The following is a 25,036-nucleotide window of genomic DNA, read 5'->3' as shown; positions in this document are numbered from 1 at the left end:
GTCACTGTTTAAAAATAAGGAGTTATCAATTTAGAAAGAGATGTGGTGATTTCTTTTTTCCTTCCCAATGTCATGAATCTTTGGAATCTTCTTCCTGTAAGGGTGGTGAAAGCAGAGTCTTTGAACGTTTTTAAGGAATATGTAGATATTTGAAAAGCAAGGGGGTGAAAAGTTACTGTGGGTAGATAGGAATGCAGAATGGAGGTTTCAAGCAGTTAGAGCAAGAGCAGCTGTAGCTTCAACAACTATGGCAACTGCAAGTGGTGCCTGTTAGCAGGTGCAGAGAGTTGTATGCCTGTAGAAAACCTTGCCCACGTTGTCAAAAGGCTTTCTTAATTTCTTAGATGTTTTGAAAAAGCTGTATATATGAGGTGTAATCAGCAGTTTTCTATTTGAGAATGAGTTAAGATAGCCCAACCCAATTTTCTATGGGAACTGATGAGTTTTGAATTTACTCCTCCAACAACGGTCTTCATTTGATGCTCTTGATGTAGCTTCCTCTATGTTTGAGCTTCTGGTTGCATGATATTTCAGCTCCCATTTCCAATCCCACACTGACCTCTGCCTTCTCCACTGCCACTAGTGAGGTCAGACTTAAATTCGAAGAGCAACACGTCATATTCCACTTGGCCAGTCTATAATCCAATGGTATAGACATTGAATTTTCCAATTTCAGGTAACCCACACTGCCTCTGTTCCTTTCCCACTCCTACTGGTCCACCTAGGTTCTCTTTCCATTTGTTCACCTTTCCCATTCTCTTTTCCTTTCCAGCCTCCCCCCACCGCCCCCCCCCTCAAGTACCATGATTTATTACCTTCTCCCCACCTAGTTACATCACCCACACACTATCCACCTGCATTTTTCACCCTTGGCCTATCTTTCCTATCCCCTACCCCATCTGGTTCCATCTGCCCATCAACTCTTCTTATTGGTTCCACTTCATCTTCTAGCCTCTATCTCTACCTTCCCTCTCTCCTCCCATAACCTGGTTCTATCTGCTGATTCCCTTTTTTCCTTATATTTTTCTACCTAGCACCCATCTGTCTCTATCTCAGAACTGCCACCTCCCCTTCTCCCACCGAGCTCTATCTGCTCATTATCCCCCCACCTCACCTGGTTCCACCCATCACACTCTCTCACCTCTTTCTGCTGCTGTCTTCCCTCTACACTCTTAATCCAGATCTGGGTCTCAACTCAAAATATCCACCATCGCGTGACCCACTGAACTCCTCCAGCAGTTTGTTTTTTGCTCATATTCCAGCATCTGTAGTCTCTTAGATCAATGGTCTTCAACTCGCCTGGTTAAAATTAGAATCAATGTTATTAATGTCTCATTACCTTAGCAATTATTTGATGGACAATTTTTCTGTGGTGTGAGTAGTTATACTGTATCCTTAGAATGCAAAATGTGGTGTAAAATTCCTTCTCCATTTCTCTTGAGAACTGATTATACAATGGTATTCCTGGGTTTGGATTGTGATGGGGGTAAATGAAATTAGTAATATCATAAACAAAAATGATTTCCCCATTTGCTTTGGTGAAAAGGAGACAAGTCGAAGTTATGAACATTTAGTAGAATCAGGTTTGTAATAATTGTGATAAGGCTCATTTATTCCATTGTTTCCTGATTTTAAATTTTGTAATTGATGTACTTGCATGTGAATTTGATTTTTTTTTCACTTCACAACTATTGAAATGGAAGAAGTATTAAAAATATTTAGCTGTATTTAGCCTTTGAAATACTATACAAAAAAGCAATCAAAATGACTGAAATATTGATTCTAATTGAAATAATTCACAGAAAATTAATGTACTTGAATTTCTTGGATGTTTGTGAACTTCATGGTACAACACATTTATGTGCAAATCTGATCTTTTGGCACAATATGTCGAGACTATTGAAGTATGCTTATTGTCTATTTTATGCTACTTGCTAGTAGCAGTACTGATGACATGAAAGATTGAAAGGGCAATAATCTCTGTACATCATTCATGAAATTGGTCTGCTTCAGGAAATTTAGCTTGGCTGAAAGGAAACTACTAGTTATCATGAAGAATGGCATAATCAAACCATTGGTTTTCTAGTTGTACTTCATATGAAATGAAGTAAAATTTAATGTCAAACAAAATTATGTTGATTACTATATTTTATGAATGAAGTAATGCAATTATTTTACTACTAAAGCATAACATGTAGAAGAACTATTTGAGCTAATTTCTTTCTGCCATGCTTTCAAATAATAACAATGCAGACTGAAAAGTAGTGCCCATATATTGCTTTTGAATATCACCATACCTAATACCTTCACTGGTTGTGATGTCTGACATACTCGCCCTTAAAGCTAACACAGGAATTTGTATTTTGTGTGTAAATGGGCTAAATAAGCGAGCTAGGGCTTTACTCTGGTGCGGCGGAGGATGAGAGGCAACTTGATAGAGGTGTATAAGATTATGAGAGGGATAGACAGAGTGGGCAATCACCACCTTTTTCCAGGGCGAGAAGGCCAATACCAGAGAACATCTGTTTAAAGTGAGTGGAGGGAAGTTTAGGGGAGATGTCAGATGTAGGTGTTTTTTTACAGAGAGCGGTGGGTGCCTGGAACGGACTGCTGGGGTAGTGGTAGAGGCTGATACAATAGGAACATTTAAAAGACTCTTGGATAGGCACATAGATACAAGAGAAATGGAGGGTTATGTGCTGTGTAGGAGGGAAGGGTTAGATTGATCATGGGATAGGTTTATGTAGGTCGACACAACATCGTGGGCTGAAGGGCCTGTTATGTTCTATGTAAATTTACATCAAGGAATATGAGTACAGCATTGAGAAATTATCTTGGCTAAAGATAGAATTGGTTTGAGTGGAGAAGAGAATTAGCAAAGAAAATAAGTTGTAGACCTGGCCCTCTGTACCTCTCATTTGCAACTGGATCCTTGACTTCCTTTTCTGTAGGCCTCAATTGATACAGATCAGTAACGACATCTCCTCCTCACTGATCATTAACAAAGGTGCACCTCAAGGCTATGTGCTTAGCCCCCTGCTCTACCCTCTTTACACCCATGACTGTAACTAAGCACAACTCCAATACCATCTATTAATTCGCTGACAACACTACTGTTGTTGGCTGAATCATGGGTGGTGATAAGTCAGCATTCAGGAGAGGGGTAGGGCATCTGGTTGAGTGGTGCCGCAATAACAACCTCAACTCAAATGTCAGCAAAACCCAGGAGCTAATCATTGACTTCAGAAAGGGGAAACTAGGAGACCACATACCAGTCCTCACTGGTGGGTCAGAGATGGACAGAGTAAGCAGCTTCAAATTTCTGGGTGTTAATATCTTGGATGACCCATCATGGGCCCAGCACACTGATGTAATCATGAAGAAGGCATGCCAGCACCTCTACTTTCTTAGAAACTTAAGGAGACTTGGTTTGTCATCAAATACTTTAACTTCTACAGATACACTGTTGAAAGTATCCTGACTGGTTGCATTATGGCCTGGGATAGCAATTCCAACACAAGGGAACACAAAAGGCTGCAGGGAGTTGTGGACACAGTCCAGTCCATCATGGGCACAGCCCTCCCTACCATTGACAGCATTTACAGGAGGCACTGCCTCAAGAAGGTGGCATCTATTATCAAGGATCCTCACCAACTGGGTCATGCCCTCTTCTTGCTGCTACTGCCAGGAAGGGGGTAGAGAAGTTTGAAGTCCCACACCACCAGGTTCAGGAACAACTACTTTCCTACAACCATAAAGTTCTTGAACTGACCTGCACAAACCTAACCCAACCTCAGCAATTGAATACCATGGACCACTTATTGCACTACCATGGACTTGTCTTTGATTATGTCTTTTTTTTGCACTAAGGTCTTGTTTTTGCACTGTCTTTTTATGTATAATTTGTGTATAATTTATATTCTGTGTTGTCATACTTCTGTGCCTGTGACACTGCTGCAGGCAAGTTTTTCATTGTACCTGTACCTCACTGTACTTTTGCACATGGCAATAAACTCAACTTGACTTGGTATAGGATACCTAATGATTGCTACACTGGAAGACAGCCTATTAATCAAGAAATAATGGGACTTTGCAGGAAGGGTACTGCAATAATTACGAATAGATTTAAACTTTCTATTTTAGACAAATCAAGTTGGCAAATGTAGTCTTCAGGATAATCATACAGTGTATTCAAGATAGTTTCCTTAAGAAATAATAGCAGACTTAGGCCATTTGGTTCATCAAGTCTGCTCTGTGTTTTGTGGAACTGGGAACAAGCTGTTTTGGATGTGACCATGGGTAATAAGGTGGGATTAAGAGAAGATCCTTTGGGGTAGAGGGATTGTAACATGATAAAATTTCATTTTCAGTTTGACGATGAGAAACTTGAATCAGGAGCTAGTGTATTAAACATAAAAGAAAATTACAAAAATATAAAGGCAGAATTGGTGCAAGTGAATTAAGAAGTATACATTGGAAGGAAAGATGGCAGATGAGCTCGCAGAAATTTTAAAGGTATTTCATAATTCTCAACAAAGATGTATTCCATTGAGAAACAATGAGAAGGAGGATCCATCTGTAGCTGGCTAAGAAAGTTAAAGATGGTATCTATTTGAAATAAAAGACATATGGTGTTGCAAAGATGATTTATAGGCCAGAAGACTGGGAAAGTTTAGAAACCAACAGAGGATGCCTAAATTTAAAAAAAAACGATAGAGGGAGATGATAGATTGTGAAATGTTGCAAGAAATTAGAAAAAAGCATTACCAGCTTGTTGAAAGCTAAATGCTTCAAGAATGAGACTAGGGAATTAATAATTGGGAATAAGGAAATGGTGGTGACTTCATCGTAGAAGTCACTAAAAAGCATCCCTATAATTGTAGAAAATCCAAGTGCAAAGGAAAGTGAGGAGATTAAAATAATCACTATAACTTGAGAAAAAAAATTACCAGGCCAACTAGGGGAATGAAAGGCTTAAGAGTCCACATGCCTAATAGGTTGGCATTCGAGAAGTGTCAACTAATAGGTTGGCATTCTAGCAGAGGTAATAAATGCAGTGATTGTGATCTGCCTAAATCCCCCAGTTTTTGAGAGGTCCAAGCAGATTGGAAAATGGAATGTTGCTATTCAAGAAAAGTGAGAAGCAGAAAGTAGGAAACTAGCCCAGGTAGACTGGTATCTGTCATTAAGAAAATTTGGAATCCATTATTAAGGAATTAGCAGCAGGACACACAGAAATTCATTATACAGTGAAGCAGAGTCAACCAGATTTTATGAAAGAGAAATATTTGACAAATTTATTAGAGTTCTTTATCTATGTAACAGACAGGATGGAAAAATGGAACTAGCAGATGAGCTGTATTTAGATTTTCAAAGGCAATCAATAAAATTCCCCATAAAACATTCCTTTATGAGATAAGACCTCGTGGCATTGGGGAGTAACATAATTAGGAGAGTTAGACTGCCTAACTAATAGAAAGAAGAGCGGGAATTAAATGGGCGATTTTCAGGTTGGCTAGCTGTAACTGGTGTGATTGCCACAAGAGCCAGTGCTGGGGCCTCAACTATTTAAAATTTATATTATGATTTTGATGAAGGGACTGAATGTATTGTAGCCACATTTACTGATGATGCAGTGGTAGGTGGGAAAGAAAGTTCTGAGGATCTGTAAAGGGCCATGGATTAAGAGAGTGTACATAAATTTGGCAGGTGGTGTATATAATATGGGCACATATGGAATTATCCACAGTTTAAATGGGGAGAGACTACAAAAATGTTGCAGCAAGATTTGTGTGTTCTCGTTAAGTAAGTTGGCATGAAGATACTGGAAGTAAATATAAATAATAAAAAGTCCACTGTGATAAGACTATTGAACGGTTCCCTTATACGATGAGATGGGCTCTGACCTCACAATCTACCTTGTTGTGACCTTGCACCTTATTGTCTACCTGCACTGCACTTTCTCTGTAGCTGTGACACTTCGCTCTGTACTGTTATTGTTTTTACCTGTACTACCTCAATGCAGTCTGTACTAATTCAATGTAACCGCACTGTGTAATGAAGTGACCTGTACGATCAGAATGCAAGACAAGTTTTTCACTGTACCTTGGTACAAGTGACAATAATTAACCAATACCAATAGGAAGGCAAATAGACTAACCGGTCTTTACTGCAAAGGGATGGCATGTACAAATGGGGAAGTTTTGCTACAACTGTACAGGGCACTGGTGAGACTATACATAGAGGACTATGTAGGTCTTGGCCTCCTTAATTAAGGAAATTTGCATGCATTGGTAGCAATTCAGAGAATGTTCATTAGGTTGATTCCAGGAATGAAAGAAAGGCTGTATGAAGAAAGACTGAGTAGATTGGGGATATATGGTATTCATTAGATGAGAGGTGATTTCATTGAAATATGTATTTTGTAGATTCTAAGGGGGCTTGATAAAGTAAACCTGCCTGTCCAACTGCTGGAAGTGCAGATATGTGTTATAATGGAATGGTGTGGTCAATTGTATTGAAAGTTCCTGATGAAAAAGATGGGAGTAATAATGTAGAATGGTCATTATCACAGAAAATTTCTTAGTGCTGTGGGAAGAGTGTAAACCAACTGGAGTCATTTAATTATAGTCTGCCAGCTTTTGAAAACTTGGCACAATAAAATTGGAGATGCTGAAGCATTTGGCAATGATTAAACCACATCTGTAGACAGTGAGAAAGTTAGACTGAGCACTTGCACTGAGATGTAGAATTGCAACAGTTCTAAAGGTGTTCTACACCATTGTACTCGCCTGACAATTGGATTTTTTAAATAGTATGTCATTTGTGGGGCAAATCTTACCTGATGCTAATTGGCAAGAATGTTGGCATGTGTGAAATTTACATCTGCTGTATATAGTAGGAGCCGACAGATCGTAGCAGGATTGGCATCACATCTAATGTTATGTCCACCATAAGCCTACTGACTTTCACAGCTGCCTTGGCTATACATCCTCTACTTAACTTCTTGTAGGAACTCTATTTCATTCTCTCAATTTTTCCATCTCAGTTGTATCTGTTCTGATCATGCCTCCTTCCATATTGGAATTGGTCTATTATTGTCACTTGTACCGAGGTACAGTGAAAAACTTGTCTTGCATACTGTTCATACAAATCAATTCATTACACAGTGCATTGAGGTAGTACAAGGTAAAACAATACAAGATGCAGAGTAAAGTGTCACAGCTACAGAGAAAGTGCAGTACAAGTCGACAATAAGGTGCAAGGTCATAATGAGGTAGATTGTGAGGTCAAGAGTCCATCTTATTGTACTTGGGGAACTGTTCAATAGTCTTATAACAGCGGGATAGAAGCTGTCCTTGAGCCTGGTGGTACGTGCTTTTAGGCTTTTGTATCTTCTGCCCGATGGGAGATGGGAGAAGAGAATGCCCTGAGTGGGTGGGGTCTTTGATTACGTTGGCTGCTTTACCGAGGCAGCAAGAAGTATAGACAGAGTCCATGGAGGGGTGGCTGGTTTCCGTGATGTGCTGAACTTGTGCTTCTATTAACTTTCCTTTTTTGTCTCAATCGAAGATTTCTTTCATTATGGTTACTGGAGTTCCCAGTCCCAGTGCCTGCCTTCTGATCTTATTGCAGAACTATGAAAGGCATCTTCTTGTCCATGCCAATTACCCTTTTTCTACATTCTATGGAACATCCATTGCCATTTCTAGCACTTCCCTTCAATGTGATGTCACCATCAACCTTGTAATAATAGGTGTGAAGTGGTTCATTTTGGTAGGTCAAATATGATGGCAGAATATAGTATTAATGGTAAGACTCTTGGCAGTGTGGAGGATCAGAGGGATCTTGGGGTCCGAGTCCATAGGACACTCAAAGCAGCTGCACAGGTTGTCTCAGTGGTTAAGAAGGCATACAGTGTATTGTCCCTCATCAATCGTGAAATTGAATTTAGGAGTCGAGAGGTAATGTTGCAGCTATATAGGACCCTGGTCAGACCCCACTTGGAGTACTGTGCTCAGTTCTGGTCACCTCACTACAGGAAGGATGTGGAGGCCATAGAAAGGGTGCACCAGAGATTTACAAGGATGTTGCCTAGATTGGGGAGCATGCCTTTTGAAAACAGGTTGAGTGAACTCAGCCTTTTCTCCTTGGAGCGACAGAGGATGAGTGGTGACCTGATAGAGGTGTACAAGATGATAAGAGGCATTGATTGTGTGGATAGTCAGAGGCTTTTTCCCAGAGCTGAAATGGTTGCCACAAGAGGGCACAGGTTTAAGGTGCTGGGGAGTAGGTACAGAGGAGATGTCAGGGGTAAGTTTTTTTTACTCAGAGTGGTGAGTGCGTGGAATGGGCTGCCGGCAAAGGTGGTGGAGGCGGATATGATAGGATCTTTTAAGAGACTTTTGAATAGGTACATGGAGCTTAGAAAAATAGAGGGCTATGGGTAAGCCTAGTAATTTCTAAGGTCGGGACATGTTCGGCACAATTTTGTGGGCCATAGGGTCTGTATTGTGCTGTAGGTTTTCTATGTTTTATGTAATTTCTTTCCCTCTTGGTTTTCAAGAGGACTGTTCATTTTGTGGCCCACTCCTCAATCAGCTCAGCAGCTTTTCCCCTACCGGCTGCAAACTTCTGTGCAAGTTCAAGGGGTTCAATACCTGTTTTTTTTTCATAATCCTGAACCTTCCCTCTGTCCAGGGTCACCAACACTGTTTCCAGTTAAAATAGAATTTACTCATAGCTCTTTTAATTATGAACACTCTATTGGTGCAGTCACTCATGGTGCAGTTTCCTATATATTGTGAAAATCAGATGCATATTGGGTGTCTGCACTATGTAATACCTCCCATTCACTCTGCAAGTGCAAGCCAAGACTGCTGTTCCCATTTGCACCTCCTCATGGGTAACTGCAGAGCATTTCGTAAATAGTATATGGTCCACTTGTGGTGGAGTGAATGTCGGGTGGTCAACAGAGTGCCAATCAAGTGAGGTACATGAGAGTTGTTGGAGCTGCACTCATCCAGGCAAGTGGAGAGTATTCTATCACGTTGCTGACTTGTGCCTAGTAGGTGATGTTAAGGCCTTGGGGTGTCAGGGGGTGAATTTTTGACCAGTCTCTGACCTATCTCTATTGTCGCATTTTTTTCTGTGGCTGTTCTGGTTGAGTTTCTGGTCATTGGTGACCTCAAGGATATTGATGAAGTATTGCTATTGAATATCAAGGGTAGATGGTTAGGCTCTCTCTAATTGGAAGTGTTCGTTGTCTGGCATTTTTGGGGCATTAATGTTAGTTGCCACTTATCAGCCCATGTTTGAATTTTGTCCAAGCCATGCTGCATTGAGGCATGGATTGTTCCATTTGCTGAGGAGTTGTGAATGGAATTGAACATTGTGCGATTGCTTGGGAATGGCAGTACATGATCTGTGTGTTGACAGACTGCCTGAATCATATGGTCTCACTTTTGAATGTGATGGAAATTTCAATCTCCTCTCTTTGGATTCACAGATGTACCCGTCCCAGAGATTTTTTTTAAAGATAACAAGCTCAGCAGTGATTGCTGGGGAGACTGTGTGCAAATGAACAAAGTGAGTGGGAGACAGCAGCTTTTATTGCATCCAATGAATAGTGATGAGAGAGATTGTAGGATCCAAGCACTCCGTCAACACGTGAAGGAGGTGCTGCTAGTCCCTAGTAATGAGCTCCGCTCCAGCCAGTATGCAGCTGTGAGGTGTAGATCTCGATGAATGGCCACACCACCTGACCCCTTTCCCCCTTTGCCCATCCTCCCCCCCCCCCCCCCCCCCCCCACTCACCTAAGTACTAGCTTCATAGGCAGCCAAGCCATGGGATAATTTATTACTGGATTTACATCAGGTTTCCAACACAGCAACACTATCAGTAATGCATATCTCTTCATATAGAATGCTATAATGGCTCCCTTTAGCTTTGATTCCATTAGTGCTCTCCTTGAGAATGCATCCTGCGTTCATCAATGTACATAACAAAGTTGCACAATCTCTGCAAACTTTTGAAGTGTCATTTGAATATTTGTACATTCTTCAAGTTTGTTAAAGGAAATGAAATAACTGTGAAAATAAATAATTTTATGCAATTTTGCTATTTTGTCAGTTATGACTCGGTTGGTAGCATTTCAGGTCAGAACAGTTTATGTCTCACTCCAGAAATTTAGCATAGAAATCTAGGTCAGCACTTCAATGCAGTACTGAGGGAATGCTGTACTTTTGGAGATGCAATCTCTTGGATGCAATATTAAACTGGGCCCTTTTCTCCTCTCTTGTAGATGTTAAAGATTCTATGGTTAAAAAAAAGCAGAGAACTTGCCCTGTTTTCTGGCCAATATTTATTCATCAATCAGCATTACCTGATACCAAAATCAGTTTCTTTTTATCATGCTGCATGTGAGAATCTGCTGTGTGCAAATTGACTGTTGAGTGTCCTGAATCTTGCCAGTGATTAAACTTCAAAAGTACCTTTTGCCCGTCAAAAATTATAGGATATCTTCCAAAGGGAAGTAAAAAGTTCTGCATAAATGAAAGTATTTTTTTCAAAAAAAATGGGATGAAAGTTTTGAAAATGAAATCTTTATTTCTGACATTTCTTCCACAGCTGTGCAATGGAGGTTCTGTCACTGAGCTTGTCACTAATCTGCTCAAGCATGGCCAATGCATGGATGAAGCACTAATCTCATACATTTTGTATGGGGCACTTTTGGTAAGAACTAAGTGACAAAGAGACTATCTGTTCTCGCTTATGTACATATTCCTATAGCATAATATTTGAGATAGTGGTTGTGACTGGAGCATATTGCTAGTTTAGTACACTACTAAACATTTCATTAATGCATATGCAGATTGGCTTAAAGTTACTTAACAAAGGATAATTGTTTTGTATACATCCATTTGATCTATTTGTATTTTCTGTAGGGCCTTCAGCATTTACACAACAACAGGATTATTCATCGTGATGTCAAGGGCAACAACATACTCTTGACAATAGAAGGAGGAATCAAGCTGGTTGACTTTGGTAATTTCTATTTCCCATTTATTTTCTCTGAAGTTTGCAGTTTAGCCAAAGGCTGCAATTTATTGCTGCCTTAGACAGCGCAAGCTTTACTGTGGCGCCACAGGCAAAGTATATTTTGCTTTTTGTGTCAGAGGATTGAATTTAACAGATGGACTACCCAAGGAACTGTTAGCTGTAGCCTGTCGGCTCAAGGATTTTGGAAAAACTGATTGTTCTTAAAATGTTGAATAAATCAACCCTCATACGATGGTGCTAAAAGTGTTTTATTTACTTGAAGGTATTAGAAGGCTTTCTGATAAAATTAGAACAAACTATTTCATATTGGATTTGGTTATTTTACAGTGTAGTACTTGATTTTTTTTGTTTCTCAGAGGGAATGCTGGTTCTCTGTTAAATGACTAAATAGCCTAAGGCAATACTACTCCCTCTGCACGGAAAGGAAAATGGACTTGGCACCAAATATAACTGTTCCATTTAATTGCTGATTTCCTGAAGGTAAATTAATAAGAATGGAAAAATATAGATCAAAAATGCCTTGGAGAATTGGTAGTAACTGCTTTTACTAATTTAAGGTAATAGACACACAAAGCTGTTCACCTCTATATGTCCTGCTGTGAGTCTGAGATTTCTCCATGACAACCATCATCATTGCAGCTCTATGTTCAGCTTGTGTGGTATGCTAGTCTGTGCCAGTCTCTTTTGTTTTTCCTGGTAAAATACTTTGCTATCATGAGGTTTATCAAGAGCTATTGAAATCCTTAAATGGAAGGATGTGTTTAAATATATACCAATCGTGGGATTGCAAATCAGCAACAAACATTTGAAAAGTGTATAACACTACCACTGATTTGCTATGTATTGCTTAATTTTGTGCAAAATATTCATTTTTTCACTTTTGTTTAATAGGTGTTTCAGCTAAGCTTACAAATGCAAGATTACGTCGAAACACTTCTGTGGGTACACCCTTTTGGATGGCACCTGAGGTGGGTTGGATTTTAACTCTTATATTGTTTAGTTACATTAATACATTTCTGAATTTTGTGGGATTTGGCTTGGGATAGCGTTTTCAGCTGTAACATCCAGTCCTGTTTATTACCTGCATTGTCAATTGAAAGAGACTGCTATTTTAAATTTAAAAAAAATGTTTTAAAAGTTTTTTATTTACAGCGTGGTAACAGGCCCTTCCGGCCCAACGAGTCTGCGCCGCTCATTTTAAACCCAAGTTAACCTCCCTGTACGTCCCTGTACGTCTTTGCAATGTGGGAGGAAACCGGAGCACCCGGAGGAAACCCACGCAGACACGGGAGAACGTACAAACTCCTTACAGACAGTGACGGGAATCGAAGCCCAATCGCCGGCGCTGTAATAGTGTCGCGCTAACCGCTATGCTACCGTCCAGCCTGTTTTGTTTTGCCTGAGAGAGTCAATTCAATGTTGCTCCATGCTGTAGACATTGGTCATATGGGCATTTAATTTGTGAATGTGAATGATGACAATAAACGGGATAAAGATGCTCTTATTTCTAGCCTGGAACAAATGTAGAAAGAAAAACTTAATTGAATCTGCATTATGAAATATGTTACTTTTAATCTGACACATTTTCAAACCTACTTTTTTAAAAACAAACATAGCTGATTCTGTGTGGAGCCATTGAGACCAGGGTCATTCAGTTTGATCTTTGCTTGGAGTTAAGATTGTTTCATCTTGAAGATGACATTGTTGTCAGTACCTTTTGGTTTAAGGAGAGAATTGTCCACTATTTCTGTGGACAGGAGAGAAAAAAAATGCAAAAATACTATGTTGGTGGCTTCCAACTATGATGGTGGCATAGTGGCTAAATTACCAGATTAATAATCTGGTTTACAAATGCAGATACTGGATTTAAAATCCACTAAGGCAGCTGTGGAATTTAAATTTGGTTAATTATCTGGAATTAACAAAAAAAAACCAAGCCTTTCGTGATGATGGCCACAAAACTACCAGATTAACCTAAAAACCCATCTGGTTTATTGATGCCCCTCAGGGGTGGAAACCTGCCATTCTTATTGGTTTGGCCAATTTGTAACTGTGGCTCCACCATTGTGTTTGACTCCTAAGTGTCCTCTGAAATGGTTTAGCAAGCCACTCAGTTCAAGTGTGCTTTAAAGATGGGCAACAAATACTAGCACTGCCTGTGTTGTTAAGCTCCTGGAAAATTAAGGAAAAAACTGTCTTGTTAAATCCTATGCTGTTTCCTTTGAAGGGAAAATAAAGAAGGCCTTGTATTCATGTAAATCAAAAAGTTTGCAGATGCTGGAAATCTGAAATAAAAATAGAAAATTCTGGGAACACTCAGCAGGGAGCTTAATCAAGAAGCTTAACTGCCCACTTAATGGTTATATTATTTCACCCTACTTCAGACATTCCTTTTGTTCCACCCATTGCCCTCCTCCACCTTCTCTGTTGTCCAGACTAACTTGTTTTCCCTCTTTCCCAGTTGTGATGAAGGGTCTACAACTTGAAACAATAACTGTTTCTCTTTCCACAGACGCTGCCTAACCTGTTGAGTTTTTCCATCATTTTCTGTTTTTACTTGCATTTATGTGATGTCTTCTTCTGAAGCACATTTGCTGTTGTAATGTCAAGATCTTTTTGCTCTTGAAGTGAAATGATCCGAAGTACCAGCTGTCACTTACTTAGTATTCCACTCATTTCTCTCAGAAGGTTCCAGGTTCAAATTCCTTTGCAGTGACTTGAGTATAAGAATCTAGGTTGACACTCCAATGCAATATGAAGGAATGCTACTCAACTGGAGGTGATGTCTTTTGGTTGAGAATGAGAAATCATCGACTGATCTGCTCTTTCGAGAAAACATAAGATTCTAAGGAGCTACTTCAAGGAGGATGAATGGAATTACTCTGTCCTGGCTAATGTTTAACTCCCTATCAACTTTCTAATATAGATTATATAGTTCTTATCGCACTGCTGTTTGTGAGAGCTTGATGTGTCAAACTGGGTGCTATCCCTTCGTTAAAGCAGTGACTATACGTCAGAGGCATTTCTTCGATTATGAACCATGACATCGTGAAAGGGATGTGTAAGAGACAATATAAATCCAATTCTTCCTTTCCATGAGCTCACACTGCCCTTTATTTATAGTTTCATCAAGCCATGCAACTCTTTGGGATATCTCTACTCCCTCAATTCTGGTCTGTTCTCCCTCAATCTTAGTTGAATGCTCCTCTGCGAAAGGCTATGCTCACACTTTCCAAAGACCTACATTTTGGAATTTCTTGTCTAAGTCTCTGTCTTATTTCTCTTCTAAGATTTTCCTTTGCTGCTATCTCTATTTGACTAGCTTTTGCTCATCTGCATTATCTCCTTAAATGACGATGGTAAATGTTGTTTGGTTACACCCTTGTGAGATGCCTTGGGACTAAATGTTGTATGCAAGTACAAATGGTTGTGGATAATGAATGCGATGAAGGAAAGGAAATCAAGCACAGAACTTTATGATGCACCAGAAGCTATTTGCCTGATGTTAAATGGAGGTGCCCTATAAGTGGAAGATGTCTGATGTAATGCTGTTAACATGTGTATGGGGGCATGAGTCAGTACAAAGTCTGCCCATAAAACGGCTGGAACAAAAAAAATTGACAGCCTGCTAAGCCACACATTCAGAAACTTTAAAAAGTTATAGAAAAATCAAATAAAGCATCTGGGGAAAAAATAATTGAAAAGATAAGAAAAATATGAAACTAGTTAAATACTTAAGTAAACACAATTAATTCCAAAAATTGTCACTTACTCAATCATTTCTGAGATCCATCACAACCTTTCCTCACAATAGAAATCAGTGGTAATACTGGATAATTGCAATGAATTTTTATTCTGCTCTCAATTCTAAGCACAGTCAGGCCAATAAAAAGAAGCCAGCAAGTTCTGGATTTCAGCATTCATGTGGGAATTCTGAACTTGGTGGCATTGATGTTATAATTTGCCCGCAATTCCACATGGAACTTTTGCGCATTTCCCAGTGGTTACTAGCCCTGTAATTCCTTGCCTTATGGTCAGCAGTATCTGTTTGCTCACTGACATTTCCCAAATATTATCCTCTTTTCCTCCAAATCTATTTTAAATGTCTGTGAACTTTTGACTTCAAGTTTTGCACCATTAACTTCATACAATAATGTACAATTAAATGATAACTCAGCTGAACCAAATGCAATCAATGCATTTTTTTGTAATTCTTTGCATTTATTTTGGGGCTGATGCTCAGTGCAAGGTCAAGAACTGAATTTTAGTTTAGTTTAACTCAAGTCAGATATCTGTTTGAATTAATTCTGATTAGTCAGAGACTTTTCTATGTTTATTTGATGGCCAGTATGAAATTTTAGTATTCTGAATCAGGTTTATTATCACTGACATATGTCATGAAATTTGTTATTTTGTTGTTCTCATTTACTACTATTTAAGTAAGCTATTTGTCAAGGAGGGGAAGGCATGGAAATAAAGCCAAAGTTTCCTCAACTGTCAGGGCTAGAACATCAGTCTATCCCACTTAATTGTGAATTAATAATTTTTATTCATTATAACTATGTCAGTAACTGACTTGAATCTGAGAAATAGATCCTAGTTGAATACTTGATTATCAGTCTTCAGATTTCATGTTAACCTTATCTTTCAAGCTTGCGTTTTCATGTCCACTGAATGTCATGTGTATATCACCTTGTCATTTAAATCAGCTTATGATATATCAGATAAACAGAATCTAACTTTGTTAATCAGTTCATGTATTCACTTGTTTTAAACCGTTTTGTTTGTTCACTGGATTTTGAATTTTAATTTGATTTATGTTAAGGACAGTTTGAAATAATTGAGCATGGAGGTGGGAAGGAATGTATTTAATTTGTTACAGATTTGACTATTAGCCTAGGAACACCAAGAAGGTTGAAGCGTCAGAAGACTGCTAGCTTTCACCATCCATACGAACCAATAAGGACAAAACAGTGGAATAAAAAATGAATGGTAGTTGTGGTATGATGATACCAACTTCAGTTTTCTTGCATAAAATAATACATAGGAAGAGCAGTTGAACCTCAAGATCATTACTCAAATCAAGATTTTCCCATTTGTGGAATTCCTCTCACTAAATAGAATATAAGCTCAAAAAAACTGTCTATCCATTACCACTTGCTCCACAACTTTTTACTTTGGCTCTGCTCTCAGAAAGGTATAAAACATGCTGTTTGACATGTTTACATGAAAACAAACCAACTATAACAATTCTTTTTTTTAAAATATGCAAGATGCACATAAGAAACAAATCCCTTTTACCCTCTTTCTGCTCACCTCCTCTTCCACATGGTTGCTGGGTTCTAGAATTTCCAGTTCAAAATGTATCTCTGGTGGCATGAGGATCCACCATACCAAGGCAAATCAGATCCCCTTCCACTGACTCTCAACTCAAGCAAGGCCAGTGTTTTACTGCTGGAAAGCACTAATGGGTATGATCCTAGTGTACTGTTGCTATCGCTGCATGCAGATTTTGATGGTGTGCTGTCTTATTGGTCTCTGGCATTGTACCGTTGCATTCTCCTTGCAGCCGCACCTCTCATTCACTCTTTCTTTGTACAACATCACAACAAAATATACAACTTGTATAGATTTATTCGCTTTAGCTGCCAATAAAAAATGCTTTTGTTAGATATTGTGAAGTGCTGTATCATTTGGTTATCTAAACTGGAAGCTTGTAGGTATTAATTTTAAACAAGTAAATTGGGCAGTTTGTTGCTTTCTCTTTTAAATAAGATGAATGATGGCATATGATGGCTTAATTCATGATGTTACAACTATATCTTCAAAAATACTGGATTGTTATTGTTGATCTAGTACAGTGGAATTAACCATTGACAAGACTTCATGTTAAAAAGAACTGCAAATTCCTCATTTGGCTATAATAATTTTATATATCAGGGCAAATCTCATGATCCTACTCATCTTCTATCAACAAAAGACTGGGAAATGAACTTTGGAGAATTGAATGTAAAAGATTAAAAAAAGCTGAGGACGATATTTATATATTTGATTCCCAGTTTTAAAAGAAAGACCAAGGCTGGTTTGTATGAATGTGAGCAAAACCATGAGATGCCTTAAAATATACTTAGGAATAAATATCATTAATAAATATCACTAATAACTATATAGTTGCAGTTTAAAGTATTTTGAAGTATAATTTTACAATATGAAAAGATATTATAGCTCATGGCAGTAATTATTATATGCTGCAAGGACTTATGTGTTTGACAAAGAATGAATGCTAATCATTTTTTATAATTTGCATATGTGGTATTTGACAGCATAATAATTAATGTTATGCTGTAGATAAATGACAATGACCTGTGCCAGGCAATTATAATACCAGTTTGATTTTGCTTCCTTCACATAATTGATGAAGAACAAAATAAATGCAAGTGTAGCTACCAGTGCAATTATGAATAAATTGGTGGTTTAATATATTATTAATTGATAGGTCATTGCTTGTGAACAACAGTTTGACTACTCGTATGATACCCGATGCGACATATGGTCTTTAGGCATCACAGCAATTGAACTTGGTGATGGCGAGCCACCTTTGTCTGATCTGCATCCTGTGAAAGCACTCTTTAAGATTCCAAGGTATGTCACTAGATGGCTCTCTTAGCTTAGTTCTAGTTCACGATTACAGATTATAACAATCCTTTGTATAAAAGAATGAAAATGTCTTGTAACTTTGAAATATAAGGAAGTTATCGATCTGAATAATTGTTTAATGTGAAGATCTGGGAAATATTTGCAGGAAAACATTTATATATTCAAATATTTTCATTCTATATATGGAGTCATTAGCTTTTTTTTGACAAATGACATTGAGTTACACAATAACTTTCCTAATAACATACAGGCAGGCCCAGGGTTACATAAGGGTTCCATTCCTGAAAACTGTTCGTAAGTCAAATTTCTCTGTCAGAAACATCTGTTTTCTATAGTAACCCATATCATATTGCTCTATGTACACTTGCTATAATTTCATTTCATTGAATAATCACCCTAATACTACCCATAATTAAACTACCATTTATTTATCACGAACGAATACCATGAAACATTAATATTATTATTATTACTAGCTTGAAAAATAAAAATGGATTGGAGAATTTGCATAAAGTCAGATTTCTGTAAGTCAGGTCATTCATAACCCAGCGGCCCCTGTACTTCCTATTTGGTGAATCTGTGACTTGTGCTATTGTAAATTTTCCAAGTGTGCAGTTTTAGAAGCTTTGGTGACCCTGTTACAGTACTTTGCAATAGTGTTATGGTACAGTTCCAAAAAGAACAAAAGCTATATGATCAGTTATATTGCCATAGATGTAAAGCTTTTTATCCCTGAGTAGTCTGTCAGTCTGTGGTCCAGACTGCAGCTAGTCCAGCCCCCCACTATCCTTTGTCTGAGAAAAGAAACATGGTCCAGGTGGCAGCATTGACAATCAAATGGAACGAAGAGGGGAGGAATTAATGAGCCAAAAAATTAATAGAAAAAGACGGTTTACAAAAATGAATGGAAAATCTTATAATGGTGAAAAGTATTTAATTAATTAACTGGATCTGAAAAATGGACAGGTTCATTAAATGTTTTATATAGTTAAAGTGAAATACCTGTAGATAATATGACACATAATGTTGAAGTATTTTGCTCAAGGTTTTGTGAGCATTGTCTAGTCAGTCGATGCTTTAAGTATGTATATTCCATGCAGAATAAAACTGTTATACTTAAAGAAAAAAATTAAGAGTGCAAATACATCACTGAATGAAAACAGTCTCTAAAAGCAGTTACTCTAGATTTGATATTGAATAAGAATTCATTTTTATATTTATTCTCTTTTGAACTTTAGCTTGCTTTACAAGCTTGTATTGCATGCACAGACATTCCACTGTCTGAATTGTAAATGGCAAAACAATCAAATTATGTGGATTTCAGTTTTTGATCCAGTTGTTTATCAAATTTTTAAATTTTGGAGTGTATTACTATTTTCTACTGAGAAATATTGCAGACAATATAGGCAATGAAGGGAATAAGGTTTTAGAGAAGTGATCTCTAGAACTAGAGATTAGTTTGTTTCCATCATTGACCGACTTCAATTAATGCATGAATTTTCACTACACACATAATATGAGGTGATTGACAATTGGGCAACTAAGTAGCAACTAATTTTGCATCCCTTTCTAATGGGTGGATGATTGATAAGGCATGAAAAACTGAACTGTCGAGGATTGCTTCTTGCCAAAAACCAAATCATTGCACATTGCAAATAATTTGTTCTTCATTGCCTTTTCTTTCTCCTTGTAGCTATTTATTGCTGATGAGAATTTAAAAGCTGCAATAATACAAGACTTGACCTTAATCACCACCATCATAGAGTTATTATCGGTGGTCCTTTTGGTTACAATTTGCATTTCTGATTAGCTCTGATTCTTATTTTGACTGCGTGGCTGTATCTGTGCATTACAATGTTATCTCCATCCACCGTACCCGGAACCTAGAAATGAACATGACATGGTGTGAGAAAAATGATATTCTGTGGTACTTTATCTTGTTTCTTCTATACTTGTGTAAAATAGAGCATAAGAATTATAGTTGGAGAAGGGAATACAGATTTGCAGTTATTGACAAAATGATGTCAAATAGTTGAAATCCAAATTACTTCAAAAACTGTTCTAAGAGCAAATATGACAGAACATTGTGAAAGAAACTAATTTTAAATGTATGTTCATCGATATTTCATTGAATGTTCACTCAAATTTTGTTTTGTCTAAATCAAAGGATGGTTGAGGAATGGATAAAGATATTAAAAGCTTTTAAGTTAATCTGTTTTTTGAATCAAGCTAATAAGTTAAGAAAAATCAATTTAGATTTTGTTGTATAAACAGAAACTAGATATCCATTTTTGGTCCAGACAGTAACGTGTTGTTTCTCCATGTGCTTTATTAAAATGGATTCTTGGACGGTACTCATAAATCTCCTGAATAGGGACCTCCAATACCTGCAGTTGGAGATAAATCATACTGAGAAAACACTGAACCATGAAATTGATTCTGTTAACATTCATCTGTCTGAAATATATTTTCAGATCCCCAACAGAAGGGGCTGAATTATGAAAGGATGGTGGTCTGTCCATAGTTGGTAATTTGGGGTTTACATACTTTGACCTCTTCAAGCATCTGTTTACAATGCTTTGAATATTTATTTAAATTAAAAACAAAACAAATAAGAGAAGCTTATGGCACTGGTGAAATATACTTGGTGAAATTCTTTAAAGGTTTCATTTATGTATGTGATAGAAATACTATTGGTCTTTGAAGCTAACTTCATTCTAGAAATGTAACTGTTATAAAATGCTTATAACTGTTACAAAATACGCCAGTAAAATTTTGCCTCATGTAGAGGTATTCAGTATTGTGCATGAAGAACTGCATTTTATGACGTGGCATTTAACCAACATATGTAGCATTCTATATGCTATGCTAATATTGTTTACAACATTTTCTTGTCCAGAACCTGAAATCAAAATATTAATCAATTTCTGATTATTTTAATGTAAGAAAAGTAGAGGGGCACAAATTTGTTTTTGGTATAATTTTGTTTTCTAAAGCCGCATTCATGGTATATTTTCATTGGATTCCTGTTGAACATAAGTAGTCTCAATATTTATTGTTTCAGAAAAGGGCTGAGCTTGTATTGGTAAATGCTGTTGTAGTCTTTGGATGTTCTGGTACAAAATGAGTAGGCTGATAAAGCCTGGAATAGTGTTCCAGAACTAGATTCCATTAATGCTTTTTGCAGCCTCTCTGAAAACTAACAATCTTTATCCATTTGCTGACGTGCCACGTTGCCTATAATTGATTTAATTGACAGAAGTGTAATTTGCACTGTTACATAAACGATATTCAGGCATCTGCAACTTAAAGCCATCGACATTGAACTTTTGGTGAAATCTGTGCATATTATCATCTTGTCAGGGAAATATCTGATGTTGATATAAATTCTTTTATGGCTTACCTTCCCCCCCTCCTCTATCTCTGCAGTCTCCTCCAGACCTTCAACCTGTTAAGATATCCGTATTCTTCCAATCTTAGCCCCTTAGTATCTCCCAAATGGCCTTCATCTACTAAAACCTCAAACTCTGGAATTTCCCTCCTTTAATCTCTCTGCTTTCTTATGTCTTTGCTTGTTTAAGATGCTCCTTAAAAACCCCCCCTTGTTTGACCAGGCTTTTGCCATCTCCTCTTTGTGGCTAGGCCAGATTTTGTTCAACAGTACTGCTGTGAATCACTTTGATGAAGATGCAATGGAAATACAAATTTTTGTTGTTATGGCCACTGTATTTGAATTTGAAGATCATTAAATCCAAAATCTTTAAGAATTTTGCCTCTAATGAAAATACTGTCACTTGAGTGAAATATTGGAATCTTTTTCACAACCAATTTAAATGTTTGCTTTTAATACCTCACAGATTCTTTCATTAAGTCTTGTATAGCTTAACATTAAGCTGTCTACTTCACAAATATTACTGTATCTGTAGTATTGTCTAACCTTGTATATTAAACAAAATATTTACCCATATCCTCTGTGCAAGAAATCATGATGTATGGGCTGAGAAAAATCCTGGCACATGCAGAGGTATGTTTAAAAAGGTTTTCATGTGGTGAGGCTGCACCATTTGGAAAATTAATAATGTCCCAAGTGTAGATGCTACTAATCAGCCTGCGACAAGACAAGGACTTTGCTAGTAGTCTTCCACAGAGCGCACAAATGATGGTGGATATGTTGGAGACCATGGCAGGTTATGGGATTTGGTGACGAGAGAAACCTAGTGATCACAGTGCTGGGGGGAAGGAGGGGTGTTTATGGGGCAGTGAAGGTTGATTGTCCACGATTATTGATGTGGAGGTATGCTTGTAATCTCTGGTCGTTAGGTTGGAGAGTTCAGGGTCAGGCTTGGGTTCAAGTGCTCCCAAGAGTTAGGATGTGGGTAGGGCTTGATACTTTCTGGGGGCTCATGGTGGTAGGGGGTTCAAAGGAGCATTAGTAAGCACGTAACTTTAAAGGTGACAACTTATTTGGATTCCTAGTACTGGGTTGAGACCTATTAGGTGAGGTCCCCTTCAAATCCAATAGTTGGGTTGAAAGCAGATGGCTTGTGGCAAGCGAATGTGAAATGAAAATTCTGAAAGTGTTATTCAGATGTATAACATTGACATGATTGCACTGGTCTAGGGAACTTTTGTGTGAAACACAGCAGATGCTCAAAGGTACCGGGAATAAAAATTACTGACTCTGAGCTTGCTGGAAGTTCCTGATTTTTCATTCTCTATTTAGTCATGGAGTAAAACCATGCTGGTATATAATCTAATTTATGGTCAATGTTGTTCATGTAAATTAAGTACTAAGTTATTACCAAAATCTCTTGTGAAATGTTTCTGTGGTCCACTGTCAATAGGTATTACATCCTTACAAGTCTGAGTTAATGTAAATTTATAGCTGTTTATCTGAATGAGTTAAGTGTATTGTCTTGCTGATTAGTGAGAGGTTGGCATGTGGTTGTGCTTGATGTTGTTAAAAGGATATATAGTAGAGTTATGAAACCGGAAAGACAATGAGATGCATGACCTGAGGAAAAGTATAATTTGGCACAAAGTTCATTGATGGGCAAGTTTTCAACTTTTTGTTCTTATTATGTGGGTCAATACATTTGCAGTTATTTAAAATTCATTATCTTTGGAATTAGCGGTTCAGAGTTTTGACCAGTTTGACTTTTTCCACTGATTCTATTCAAACTGCTCTCTATAACCTAGTAAATGACTTTTACATCACATCTTCAAGAAGCAAATTACTTTAATCATTTAGTCAGTAGGAAAAAATAGATGCTGTTGCCCGAGTACAAATTAGTTTGACCGTAGGCTGTTTGGTTACAGCTGGAATTTACCATTACATGTGTGTTACTTCTTCATTAATGCTGATAACTTAGGATGAGAAAATGTAAGGCGAAGATACACAAAATTATAGTATTTTTGCCATTAAACAACACAATATTGATGTGTTTATACATTTTAATAAAAAAAGTATAGTTGAGTTTCTGTGGCATTGTGCACTGAAATTTCTGACAATAAATAATATTCAGGTTAGATAGGACTGAATAACACAAGGAGAATAGGGGTCCAGATAAATACTACACTGTACCAAGTTAACACAAACCAACTGTGTTTTCATCTACTTAACAGTTAGGTGTAGAATAAGATCTTCACAGTGACATTTAGTTGCATATTTTAGTAAAAATTGGCAAAGGTGAAATGTTATTGCTGCCTTGAGGATAGGTTTCAAGCTCATTACCCCTTGGCCAAATGGCTTGGATCCTGTGACACTGTTTCTAAGTGTATCTGGGAGCTGGTCTCCTGGTCAAATCAATTGTTATATTGAAATCTTTCTTTTAAGATTTTGAATGCCCACCAGCTCCTTTAAAAGTTATCCAACCAGTCCCGTGACTGCCACAAATTGAATGAGGCAACACTTGGTCATGTATGTTATGATAGTGATCCACTTTGTCATTATGATTTAAGTTCCTTAAGATTGTTGAATTTAATCTCTATTTGCTTACTAACTAAGACTTCAAATTGCTACGGCAACTAACTTTATTTCGATTCTGACTTAATATGAAGAAAACAAACTAAGTTTAATGTCACAAAAGCATTATATGTTTTTAAATTGTCAATGTTATTTGGAAAAGAGGAAATTGTAGGGACATACCAAAGGCCCTCTTTGCTCTTTAGGGTGTCAGAGCAAAATAAGATCTCCTGTTAATGCTTTTTTTCTCTTGAAGAAAGAAAACATGTTTAGCTACTCCTGATGGTGATGTTTGACTAAAGAACGTTGGCAAGGCACCAGAAGAATTCTGGGACTCTTTTATGGCCAGGCTACACCTATCCAGTTTAGAAACGAGGCTAAAGCCATGAAGATACAGAATGAAAACGAAATAGCTTAGCTGTGAGGACAGGAGAGAAAAGCTTTTGATTACAGTGGAGATGTTTAAAAGAAAACTGATACTAGTGAGATTGTGCTAGAGAGAACAACTATTTCCTTCAGTCAATGAGTTGGTAAATGGAAGGCTTAAATTTTAATAGGCTGAACCACAGTTAGCCTTCAGTGGTTTGGGATAGAATTGCCAGTAGCATCCTCTTCACTGTTCAACATGTTTCTGACTTCTAAACCTGCATAATGCATTGTGAAAGTTAGGAAAGTGCTGGAGGTTGAATACCGGCTTATGTGCCCTGTAGCTCGACTGCTGGTCTCTGCACTAAATCCACTTATCTAAGGAGCCACAAATCCCTCATATTTGACCTCTCATATTTGTAACATGGTCTCTTTCATTTGAATGTGGTGACTGTGATGAAAAAAGTAAGTGGATTGTTTTTTTTAACTAATTCATATTAATGTTTTCACATCAGTTAAAATTGCTCTTAAATTTTATTTTTAAAAATTGTTAATTACTTAAATCTATTTCAACTGTGTAAGTGCCTAATCATCAGAAACATTTAAAATCCACTGGATAGACCTTGCAGAGGATGTCAGGGAGATCCAGAAACAGGGCCCGAGGATCTGCACCCTTCTGAAACTAAGGTGGGATTGTGAGTAGGGAGAAGGATGCAAGGAGGCTTCAGTTTTAAGAGGCAGAACCACACTTAGCCTTTAGTGGTTTAAAACTGGTAGCAAGATCCTTTTCATTGATGAACACGTTTCTGATTTATCAGCCTGCATATTGCATTGCGGAAGTCAGGAAGGCACTAAACAGCGGATGTTGGTGTTTATACCCTCCACAAAGGGAAAACTGTGAATGTAACTCCTTTATTCAAAAAGGTAATGAGATAGAAAGCAGGAAACAGTAGACCATTTAACTTAAAGAATTATGCAGGGAAAAT

General features: G+C 37.6%; 1 protein-coding gene across 1 annotated transcript in view; it reads left to right on the top strand.

The window, feature by feature from the left end:
* The window catches only part of myo3b (myosin IIIB), a 316,747-nt gene that overhangs the window by 10,413 nt on the left and 281,298 nt on the right, over positions 1-25,036 (top strand). Inside the window, exons 3-6 of the mRNA XM_052029302.1 lie at positions 10,631-10,735; positions 10,948-11,047; positions 11,954-12,030; positions 17,559-17,704. Of these exons, the coding sequence (XP_051885262.1) occupies positions 10,631-10,735; positions 10,948-11,047; positions 11,954-12,030; positions 17,559-17,704 (428 nt within the window). The remainder of the gene's footprint in view (positions 1-10,630; positions 10,736-10,947; positions 11,048-11,953; positions 12,031-17,558; positions 17,705-25,036) is intronic.

This window comes from Pristis pectinata, chromosome 1 (assembly GCF_009764475.1).
Source record: "Pristis pectinata isolate sPriPec2 chromosome 1, sPriPec2.1.pri, whole genome shotgun sequence".
Taxonomy (NCBI): Eukaryota; Metazoa; Chordata; class Chondrichthyes; order Rhinopristiformes; family Pristidae; genus Pristis; species Pristis pectinata.
Note: the sequence above shows the minus strand (reverse complement) of the source record. Positions and strands in the feature narration are given on the sequence as shown.